Source organism: Neodiprion fabricii, chromosome 3, assembly GCF_021155785.1.
Source record: "Neodiprion fabricii isolate iyNeoFabr1 chromosome 3, iyNeoFabr1.1, whole genome shotgun sequence".
In the NCBI taxonomy this organism is placed as follows: Eukaryota; Metazoa; Arthropoda; class Insecta; order Hymenoptera; family Diprionidae; genus Neodiprion; species Neodiprion fabricii.
Genome location: NC_060241.1, coordinates 14,488,916 through 14,501,255, shown reverse-complemented (window position 1 = coordinate 14,501,255; position 12,340 = coordinate 14,488,916). Strand labels below are relative to the sequence as shown.

General features: G+C 41.4%; 1 protein-coding gene across 1 annotated transcript; it reads right to left on the bottom strand.

Moving 5' to 3' along the window:
• Positions 1–738: 738 nt before the first annotated feature.
• LOC124178266 (uncharacterized protein K02A2.6-like) lies at positions 739–5,067 on the bottom strand. The gene has a single exon (XM_046561502.1). The coding sequence runs from the start codon at positions 5,065–5,067 to the stop codon at positions 739–741; it is 4,329 nt and encodes a 1,442-aa protein (XP_046417458.1).
• Between the last annotated feature and the right edge of the window lie 7,273 nt (positions 5,068–12,340).

Below are 12,340 nucleotides of genomic sequence, written 5' to 3'. Positions count from 1 at the left end.
AAGAATTGTGTTTCACCAACTCGGATGTCGTTGATGTGTAACATCAACCACCTCGGATTCTTTTCCCACGGTAGGACTGCTAATGTGTAACATCAACCACCTCATATTCTCTTCCCACGTTACCAACCACGCGACATTCCAAAATTAATGGTTCTGAGAATTGTTTTTACCCACTCGGATGTCGGTACGTTATCGTCCACGTGACTTTCTTTTTCGCAATAAGAACTTTTTTCTGATATTAACCGTCCCAAATTTTTCTCCTACAATATCAACCACGTGCTATTCGAAAATTAATGGTTCTGAGAATTTTTTCGTTCACTTTCCTGATATTATTCATGTGACATTCTTTACCCCCACCAAATTGCGAATGCAATTGGGTAGCGGTATTGTAAAATGTAGAACCGAAAACTTCAGCGTCAGTCTGAAGCTGTTTCTCTTGCAAATAAAAAGTGCTCTAGAACAACAACGTGAACTAAAGAAGACTAGAGCTGCTCATCAAGAATATTAGAGAAATAAAACATCTGCTGATTGTGGTATATTTATTAATAAGTATAATTGTAAGGATATTAATGATATTACAATAGGAAGCGTGGAAGCCAGCATGGCATACACACGAGCGCCCAAGACCGAGTGCCTGGCCCGCGCACCGTAGTCACAAACAGAGGATAATCCCACATGCCAACATACGTGCATGCTCGCGCACACACGCATACGCACAATAGCGTATGCCGTACCACCTTACTCACATACATCACAATCTTCCGCCTTTTTTAAACATGCGTTCAACCGCGGAGATCGTCGCAGATTCGGACGCTTTATCATTTGATCGACGTGTCGCTTTTGTTTTACATTGTCACTATCTTTGACAATGAACGTCGACGGTGACACTTGTTTTACAACTTCACCTACAATTCGTTTCTCACCTCTAGTCGCGTGGTTGTCGAACGCAACAATGTCTCCCTCTCCTATATCGTTCTTACGCTTGCCTGAACGCGATACAATTTGCGCTCGCTGTTGTTGTTCAACTCTCGCTGATACACTAGTTCTTAGTAGATCAAATCGCGTGCGCAATTCACGCTTGTACATCAACTGTGCTGGGCTCTTGCCGGTAGTACAATGCTCAATACTTCGATAGTCTATCAAAAACAAGTTAACGGCATCCGCCGGTTTCTCCCCCCCTTTAACGATTTTGTGCACTTTATCTTTGAATGTTTCAACAAAATTCTCTGCCGCGCCATTTGTGGCAGGATGGTACGGCGGTGAGAAACTATGGTGAACACCATTCTGCTCTAAAAAAGACAAAAACTCTGTTGCTCTAAATTGTGGTCCCCCATCGGTAACAGCATGAAATGGCATTCCAAAACGTGCAAACAGATTTTTGAATTCCTCAACTACCCTATACGCTTTTGTATTATTCTTAAAGTTAACGACTTCAGGCCACTTCGTATGCGCATCGATGAGTACTAGATACATATCTCCATAGAATGGGCCTAAAAAATCACAGTGAATTCTATGCCAGGCGCGATCTGGCCAAGGCCAAGTTGTCAGTGGCGTGTGCGGTGGTTTTTTTTGTTCTACCAGGCATGTCGTACATGCCTTTACATAATCCTCTATATCCCTGTCTATCCCCGGCCACCACACATAAGATCGAGCAAGCATTTTAATTTTTACGATACCCATGTGCGACGCGTGTAATTCTTTTAGCATTAGCGGTCGCATCGACTCGGGTATGACTGCTCTTAACCCCCAAAACAAGCATTTATTGTCAACCGTATATTCTAATCTTCTAGAATAATACTCTTTCTCACCTTCCGATAGATCCTTAGAATCAGGCCAACTTGATAGTGTGTACTTTATTACTTTTAACATGGTTTCATCAGTTGTACTTTTTTTTGCTAACATTTTACTATCAAACGTATCGAAGCCATTCTTAAAAAAATTTAAAGGTGAGAAATTGTTCTCTAGTAACTCTGTTTCATCTTCTATCGGTAGGCGAGATAGTGCATCGCAATTTGCATTATCTTTTGACTTGATATACTCGACTGTATACCTGAATCCCGACAAGTAGTAAGCCCAACGCTGCAGTCTATTATTCGCCGTAGCAGGTATGCCTCTACGTGGGCCAAGTATCAGTTGTAACGGTTGGTTATCGGTACGTAATATAATATCTCTACCGTAAACAAATTGGTAGAAACGTTTGAACCCAAAAATTATAGCCATAGCTTCTTTGTCTAAGATTGTTCGGTTCAATTCTTTTTTCGCAATTTTCTTTGACGCGTACGCTATGGGTTTCTCGGAACCGTCTTTGTATTTGTGCGAGAGGATTGCTGATAATCCATACGAAGACGCGTCACACGCGAGTACAATTTTTTCCTTTGGGTCGTAATTCGCTAAAACGCGTGGCGAAATCAATTCATTTTTCACCCATCTAAACGCTTTATCACAATTTTCATTCCACTTAAATTCTTTAGCGTTCGCACAATCATACAGAGGTTTCATATTATCCGAGCGATTCTCCAAAAATCTAGCGTAAAAGTTGACTAAGCCTAAAAAAGAATGCAATTCTTTAAAATTCTGTGGCTTTGGAGCGCTAATCATAGCTTCTACTTTAGAACGTGCTTTATGCAAGCCGTCTTTATCAATTACAAAGCCTAAAACCTCAATTCTCTCGTTTAGGAATTTGCATTTCTTGTTTAGCTTTAGTCCGTTTTCTTTCAAACGATCTAAAACTTTTTCCGTTCGCTCTGAGCATTCTTCTTTATTGCGACCCATTATGTATATATTATCGATATACGCAATCGTTCCTTCAATTCCTCGCAAGCACTCATCCATTTTTTTCTGAACATTAGCGGGCGCAGACGCTATTCCTTCTGGTAATTTCGTATACCGGTAAAGACCTTTTTGCGTTACAATAGTTAAAAGTTTGGAACTTTCTTCGTCTAACCCGAATTGCATGTAGCAATGAAACAAATCTAACTCGGTATAATAAACTCCTCCTTGCAGTACGGTAAAAATGTCATCTATAGTGTGCAAAGGATAATTGTCAATAATAATGAAAGGATTTATCGTTAATTTGAAATCGCCGCATATACGGAGTTTACCATTACTTTTATACACGGGAACGATAGGCGTAGCCCATTCACTTGTGTCGACTTCTTTTAAGTGTCCCAAACCTACTAATCTTTCTATTTCTTTGTCTACGTCCGGACGTGTTGCATGCGGTACCGGTCTACATTTCGTCGCGATCGGACGTGCTTTGTCCGTTAAGTGGATCGTAACTTTACTCTTATTGTACAGCCCGGGTTCGTCGCTAAATAAATCTTTATACTTCTCAAAAAAATACTCTTTAATTTTTTCTGTTTTTTCTGAGTTAATTTTATTTAAGAAATGACCCTTTCCATTATCTTTTTCTAACGTCAATGGCCAGCACCCGTGTGCTGCTAACCATTGCCTACCAATGAGCATCGGCCCGTCACCTGGTAATACAAAACAGTACAGCGTGCGCTCTTTACCATTGAATTTAACTTGTAAGTCTACTAGTTTACCGAGCGGACGCAAAACCTTGTCATCATACGTGCGCAGTTTGACATCCGTTTTAATTATTTTTTCATTTTTGAAAAACTTATTTTTCTCTGACTCGGAAATTACCGTTGCGAACGTGCCAGTATCCAGTTCCATGCTAACATTCTTTCCGTTTACACACAAGTCAACATTCATCGGCTCCGCGCGCGCGCCGCTCTCATTCGCACACGCGTTCGCGTACACATACTCATGCCCGTTGTTGACTACGTCTATACTGTAGAACTCGTCCTCGTGGCTGCGCTGTTGTTCTTCTTCGGAGCGGCTGCTTTCGTCCAGCTTGTGTACGCTGCTCCCTCCCGGCTGCTGCTCCTTCTTCTTATAGCAGACGCCTTCTAGATGACCAATTGTTTTGCAGAAGTTGCACTTCTTGTCCCTGTGTCGGCACTCGGCGCGAACGTGGTTCGCTTTTCCGCAGCAGAAACACCCACTGTTTGTATTTTGCTCTCTTCGGTCGCGCTGCGCGTTGCTCGGCTTTTCTCTCCGTTGCTGGTGCTGCTTCGACCTTTGCTTCCCGCCTTTTGGATTACCACGAAAAGCAAACACCTCTCTTTGCGTATTTTTCTTGTCTAACGCGCACGTTGCATCTGTGGCGTTTTTCACAGCAGACTCCCGTGCGACTGCTTCTTTTAACGCATTCGCGAACGTTAATTTGGGGTCTCTAAAAAGTGAGATACGGGTCTCTTCATCTCGGATCCCTACTACAAATTGATCTCTTAGTGCCGTATCTAAACTTGTGAAATTACAGTTTAAGGCAAGCCTCCTTAACCTCGCTTCAAATTCGGCGACTGACTCGTTCTGCTGCTGCTTTGCCTGCGCGAAGGTACACCGCTCCATCACTTCCGATGGCTTCGGCTTTAGGTGCCCTTGCATTAGCGTTTTTAAATCGGCATACTCTTTGTCTTTCGGCAAGATTGGAGCACACAAGCTCTTTGCCAGCTTGTACGCCTCTTCGTCCAACCTTGTTAGCAACCAAATGTGTTGCTTATTTTCCGCAATATCCTTCATCGCAAACAGCAATTCCAATCTCTCAACGAACAGGTCCCAATCGTCTTTTCCCAAGCAGAATTCCAGCTTATTGTTGTCTCCCGCCATGTTGTCGTCGTCGTCGGACTCGGCGTTCGGAGCAACTACGTCACTTCCTTTCTTTGTGTCGTCGGCGGACACGTTTCGGAGCACCTTTTCCGTTTCGTTTTTCGTACTTTCGGTGCCTTCCGCGGACTCGAACGACTCGTTACTCGCGTTTAGTTCCGAATTGTCTTTTTCTAACACCCCACTCGCGTCGGTTTTCTTTTCAGTTTTCGCGGCTTCTCGTGCTTCTATCTCTTGCCTTACGACTTCTTTTAATTCTTTACGTAAGGTTGCAAGCGTTTTAGATATGTCAACGGTAATGTTACGTTTTTGAAACTCTTCAACTACACTCTTCGTATCGAGTTTGTACACCCATCCTACCGTTGACCCCTTTTTTTCGTCGTCACTACCACTCATTAGTAACGGTTCCAGTAAGCCATCGTCTCTTATACGTTTGCTTTTCCTTTCGATCGCGTCTTTTTACAATCGAAAATTTCACACTTCTTTCGCGAAAATATATCGATTTTCGACGAAATACGCGTACCGCACTTCTAATCTGTACTTACGCGGACTCTTATGATTTTTAACGTCTTGGCGCTTACGTATTTTCACTTCCTAACTTCTTTCGAACACGTGTTCTCCTACTTTACTTTTCACACGCGTACACCACTTTACCTCGTCGCCAACTGTGGTATATTTATTAATAAGTATAATTGTAAGGATATTAATGATATTACAATAGGAAGCGTGGAAGCCAGCATGGCATACACACGAGCGCCCAAGACCGAGTGCCTGGCCCGCGCACCGTAGTCACAAACAGAGGATAATCCCACATGCCAACATACGTGCATGCTCGCGCACACACGCATACGCACAATAGCGTATGCCGTACCACCTTACTCACATACATCACACTGATAATCAGATCTGACCTCAATCAACTCACAAGAAAATTTGAGCACATACAACTCGACAGTGACCAAGATGGACTTTTCAAAATTGAACGAAGTCGCTCGCCTGGAAACACTTCTGCCCTTGAACAAGCTTTCGGACCTCAAAGTATACTTCGAATACCGGTCAGCGGCGTTCGTAGAGTAAAGACGAAGTTCGGTGACAAAGTGGTTCTGAACTTGGATGATTCTTTCACGATTTTTCTACCGAACCGGCTGACCAAAGCCCTCCAAGAAGATGATGATTTGTTCCAGAAGGTGACGACAGCCAGTAAGGACACACGGTTGCATTTACGCTACCTCGGTGTACCGTATGGTCAACTTGAATTCATTTACGCATAATCTAAGTCTCACATGCACATATCCAGTATCTTGTAGTAGTCTTACGTTCAATGAGAAAAAAAAGTGTGTGTGTCAGCTCCGACGCACGATTGGAGTTTACTCCTTACGAACGATAATTATGATATATATATATATATCGAATAGAAAAAGAGGGTAAATGAACGCATCTTCCAAAATGATAAGAGAACCGAACATATATCTGTAATTATTCGGATTATTTATGTTACTTCGATAAAAGCGTAGTACATAAAAATACACGTATCAATGCATAGGCGTACAAGAAAACTTTAAAATCAAAACATTGAAAGTTGATGGTTACGTTGATGTTTGCGTACGTTGTATCGATACAATAAATGCTACTATATGTATTTTACAACACCTACTCTGGAAGTTGACTTTTCGAGCGCTGTATGTTATCTCCGAAATACACAATAATCGCATACTTGACTATATGTGTTTCATAAACGCACATGTTCGGTTAAGTATCAGATAACTGCACAGATTCCACCTAAACTATACTACTATATAAATATAACCACACGAGTACAGTCTGTATTAAAGTCACTCTACCTTTTTCACTTTACTACAAACTACTCAAACGGCATCTGATTCCGCTATAGCAATTCAAATTTTAAAATATTATATTCCTCTCATATTCGACTTCCAGATCAGTTTCTGTAAAAAATATTGTATTCTACGTGTGGGATAAGTAGCAAATATGATTCGCTGTAAGGTTTATGAGACATTCATATGAAAACTCGTGTGGCTGTCGTAACTCGCCTGACGGCTCGTAGCGACATCTACCACACTCGTCTTCATACGAATGCTTTATAAACCTTACGCTCATGTCGCAACAACACGACTGTCCGATTATTTACTGCTTATCCCACATGTAGCATAAATAACTATTATTATAAAGCATGCATACTCTGTACTCGGCAGCAGTATACAAGTTGCGGCAGAACTTCGTAATACGCAGGCACACAACACACGCGTACAAACATACGCACACATTCAACTCTCAGACCAGAGGTAGTGAACTATACAGTGGGACTACGAAGCACCGCACAAAGAGGAGACCCCTAGTATAGGATACGCTGTCTAATGCATTCCATCTCATTCTTTTGCACGTTCAATATATATGTTTGTCTCTTTCTATAACGCCTCAAGTTTCCGTGTTACACTTGATTTTACTCCCCATAAAATATCCGCACGGGGCCCTATAACTCAAATCGTTTCTTAAGGAGTAAACTCCAAAAAAATTGAAATTATAAATATTTTTCATTTAACGTTAAGCCATCCTGTATACCTTCAACTCTACATACGGCTTGTACTTTGTAATTGTAATCAGAATTAAGTCTTAAAATCTAAGAAAATGTTATTCCAAACACCAATAAGCAACGATGAAGGGTTGCAAGCTGCGTTTGCACCTTGTAACTGTAACGTGAATTTGCCGATGAGGTTTAAGCGGACTAAGTCAAGGATAGAGTACAAGGTAGACCAGCATCTGAGTTAGCGTACGTTTAAAGCCTCGGATCCTCCAGCGTCGGATTACTATCGCTCTTGCAATGCAAAACATGATCTTAGAGTACGGTTCTGTTAAGGATGAGATGCAAGGTCGAGCTGAGTATTGAGATTTCGTTTTAACAAGTTACGAATAAGGTAAGTTTCATTGATATTTGTTGAATAAACGTATTTATTCAAAGAATTCACAACGTGGTTTCGTGCAGCCAGAAATCACCTGACTCATCGTGAGTTAAGTGTATCAAAGTGTCAATAAAGGCAAAAAAGGTTTGTACACCATGAACCACGATATCAAGTTGCGAAACAAGGTGTATAAGTTCCGTTAGTTGTTCATCGTTGAGCCGCCTCTCAATGTTGTGATGTATATTGTAACGCTAAATTCTGTTACCCTCGGATGAGGACTTACCGTTGACACTTTGGCGCGATTCTCTACTTATCCACAATATCAAACTATAACAAAATAATTACGTTGGGCGCCAGACGCGTTAGCGTCGATTTTCAAACAATAATATAAATCAATAAAATTAACACAAAACCGTACAAAAGAGATAAATAGAGAACCCGTTGTATGGCTGGCTAGGCACAGGTACGATCGCGTACATCCCGGTAGAGTGGCGGAATTCAAGGCAGCTAACAGTAATTCCAGAATTAAAGAAAATAACAAAATAAAAAATAAACTCCAGGCAAAAGGAAAATGAACAGGTCAATCGATCATATATTGTCGAGAAGGTTACATGATTGAGACTGGCAAATAAGATGGTATCGACAGCGGTAGTTAATAAAATAAATAATCGTTGTTCACAAAAATTTCGGTAGAATAGCAGTAAACGGTAGCTTTAAACGAGAGACGGTAGTTAACAGAGTAAAATGAACGTAGGTCGGAAGATGCGATATAATGCAAGAATTGACTTAATTGTCTCAGGACTAATGTGTGAACCTACGAGTATGAAAATGAACCTCTGTGTGTCTCATGGAATGGAATTGTTACTGTAACTGAATCTATCACGTCTGCTCCGGAATCTCTGTAATTAAAACCAGTTATAGTTAGACTTTTGAGATTAGAATGAATTCCTCACGCTACCGTGGAATCTTAAACTCTAAAATTTTTTTTTTGTTTTTCTTTTTCATTTTCTCTTTCGATTGTTATTACTGCTCTATGTATGTCCTCTTATGTACGTTGGGGCCTCCGCCCTGGTATAATAAAAATACGTTCTATCTATCTATCTATCTATCTCGCGCACTCTCCCCCCTCCCACTACGAGGGACCGCAATCGCCCGGGCAAGGTTTTCTGCAGTTTCCCTGCCTTGTGCGAATGCGGGTGTTTCTATTGAACATCTTAAGACAGCTGCAGACGCATGATCATGGTCACTAATCCATCTCTTCCCTTGTCCCGCACAGGTCTACATAGACCTCTGGGAACATACTCTAACGGGTATGACGGGAACTGACAGCAAAAAATAAAATAAACAAATATTCAAAGCATCCAGCTTTAATGTTAATTTATGAAACGTTCTCCCAACCACATGATAAATAAAAAAGTTACCATCTTGCGGCGAGCATTGGAAACATCACGCAGAGTCGATCGATGGAATATCGATTGATCGACAATGCGACAAACTGCGGCAACACCCAGTAACACCAACTGTCGGTAAGGTCAGAGATAACAATTCCGTGGGTAGAATGTTTGCCATCTAACAATAACAAATTTGAAATGTCTGCTCATCTGACGGTGAAAAAATCAAAATGGTTGCTCATCTGAACTTAGCAATAATCAAAATGGCCGCTCATCTGACTAAGCAAAAATCAAAATGGCTGCTCATCTGACTAAGAAAAAAATTCATTGTCAAACTGTGTGTCGGTGAAATCGGGCAAAAATCCAGGTGGCGCCATCCATGTTGACAGCCGGTAACAATATCGTGGGTAAGGCTTACCATCGCGGTGGTAACATACCAACTGTCGATAAGGTAGGAATCGGGGCTACTCTGCCGGTACGCCGCCATTTTTGAGTTAGAACTGGCCTCCCCCCTCTACTTTCGATGTTTATCTGCCTGATGTTCAACTCAGCGGTTTTAGCACAGTTCTCGGTACCACTTAATCTGGTCTTTCATAAAACCTAATACTGGGGACTGTCCGTGACTTTTTCCAGGTAGGGTGGAAATGGTTGTTACATGAATATGAGAATGAGATGATGTATAGTGTGATAGATGTCACTCAAGCAATTACATGATTATGCTTGATTATATTAATTGCAATCAAATGTTAAAAAAGGTACGTTAGGGCGTAACAGGCATATTTGGGCTCTCCGTACATCGATCGTAATGATACAGGGCTTGAATAAGAACTCTTAAGATCTATAAACGTATGAAACTTGTCAAATGTGAAGTTTCATCGTGAGAGAGGACAAGTATCAGAAAATATTTTCACCGGGAGGTTAGAAGAGCTTCTCATCGCGGTGAAAGATTGGCTCGTGTGCGTTTATTTTATTTTTTGAATGAACTTGGCGCAATCGTTGACCACCCATGTTGACAATCTGTCATATGTTGTAACGCGGAGTTTTAGAGCCGCCTCTCACAAGGGTACATAACTGAAGAAATTCTACGCGAAACGCGTCCCTGGCGGGGTACTCCAATCGAACTCGATATAAAATACACAATAACTACTCTTAACTAATTCTTTCTTTGTAAATTCTGTATTTTGCGCTCCAGCGCACGCTAACAAGGTACTTGGACGACAATGATCCTGACCACCGAGGGATCAACATCTACCGATAACTACCGTTTCCAGCTCTTTATGACTTCGTCTACCGACGGTCCAATAAGACTACACTGGCTACCTTGGTGTACTTCTAAACACCTGGGGTAGCATCCATCCGAACCTCTCGTATCGCCTCGACTGCCGGTGAACAGGGTTGTAAAGTCCTCCCGACAGCCGAGGGCGCCATTTCTCATAGAGAAACCAGCCACCCGCTTTCTCGGATACCGTAAGGATGGCATACAGGGCAGACCCTAGCCTGCCATCTTCCGACTTACCGGCCTGGTGCCGGATCGACCCCGAACCACTACGTCCAGTTTGATAAAGCCCTCGTTCTGAGGATCGATGTAGCTTTCCTATCAATAAGGACTATAATCAACGGAGCCACAGTGATATATCGTGGGCAGTTGGCCACTCTGCTTACACGACGAAGCCGGTGGAAGCGAATAATGAAGCGTTGCCTTCCACTCGGTAACTTTGACCAAGAGGCACCCTGCGTACGCCTCTGTCAGAAGAATCCCCAATGATAGAATGAAGCAGCTAATAAATCGTACGAGTTGATGTCAACGACGAAATTACGGGCAACAAATTACGCAACATCTAGCAGTAATTTTCGAAAATGTGTGACGTAATTGTAACCGATATTCACCACAAGAGGGATTATTGAATTATGGTGGAGAACAAATGACCAATGAACTAGAAGAAGGATCACCTGACGATAACGGCGAGATCGGTAAACCGGATTCCGAACTCAGCCTATACTACGCTTGATCCGCCAGGAGACAGCTGCGATCATCCTCATACTCCCGCTTTGATTCTTAGTTCTGTTCCTTCTTCCTTTACCGCTGTCGCTATCGTTTATTATCTCGCTACGGTTTTCTTACAACTCCTCTATCGTTTTGTCTACCGTTAGCTTCTTTCCTTTCCGGTGAATTCAATTACCTTCCGTCCTTCTCGTTTCCTTTTGTTATTTTTAAGTTTCTTTTAAATTAAAGTCAGTGTTGTGTGCCTGAAGTCACCCGTTGAGGTAAGGCTTCTGCCTTTGTAGTGTATCGTTAGGAAGTTGCTCATCATTTCTATTTTCTTTCTTATTGTATTTATCTTTCCTTGGTTGCATCGGGTCATGCCAGTTTGTGTGAATCATGGTCCACGGCTGAGTGTTAGAGTCGCGTTGAGCCGCCGTGTGACTGCATGGTTTCAGTAATTAATAAATTCCGTGTCTGAGCGACCTCTTAACTGCCGAAAAATTAATTCTTTCGTATTTGTGAATTTCTTTGTTTATTAGTAAATCTCTATTAGTCTGCTCCTGTAATTTCTACCGTATCTCGACCCATATTGGCTTCACCTTCCTTTCTCGATTTTCTGTGATAGTAGTGCTCATTATATTTTATCTCTTGTATTGCTTATCATATTTTATTTATATTGTGCCTATTATATCGTAAATCGAGTTCCTTGAAGTATAACCAAGCGTAGAATCAGCCGCTAAATACTACCGAACCTTTCCTATTGCTATTGGCATTCTTATATTACTTTTGCTTGTTATTATTTTCTTGGTATCTTTCCGCAATACCGTACTTCTGTGTTAATTTAAGGTTTGCCTATTATCCCTGATTTTACTGTACGGAGGTGTATTCAGTGTATTTCTTTAATTGGCAAACTCTCTGATTTCCTCACTCTCTCATAATTTTTTGTATTCTCTCGTGATTTTGTATTCTTTCGAAGTTATATTTTGAGATTTCTTTGTATAATTCCTCGAATCCGTAAATATTGTAAATTATCGAGTCTATCGTTTATGAATAACTCTCGAAAATTATCTCCCGTACTTTACCGTTGACTCTACTCTATCGTCTACGCTACCGATTTTTGTAAATTATCAATGAATGTCAATCTTTCATACTGGTTAGAATCCACAGTAAATTTGTCTTGTTCGTCCGTTATTATCTTGCGACCTGTCGTCATTTTGTTTTCTATCGATTGCGATTAAGTTCTCACTCTCGTTTTTGATCAACAGAATAATAACTCGCTTAGCGACATTCTTTGCAACTTGGGTAAGATCACGTCGCCCAGTGACGTATAGTTTTAAGTAAATTCTAGCATTATATCGCTTTTCCTGACCTACGCT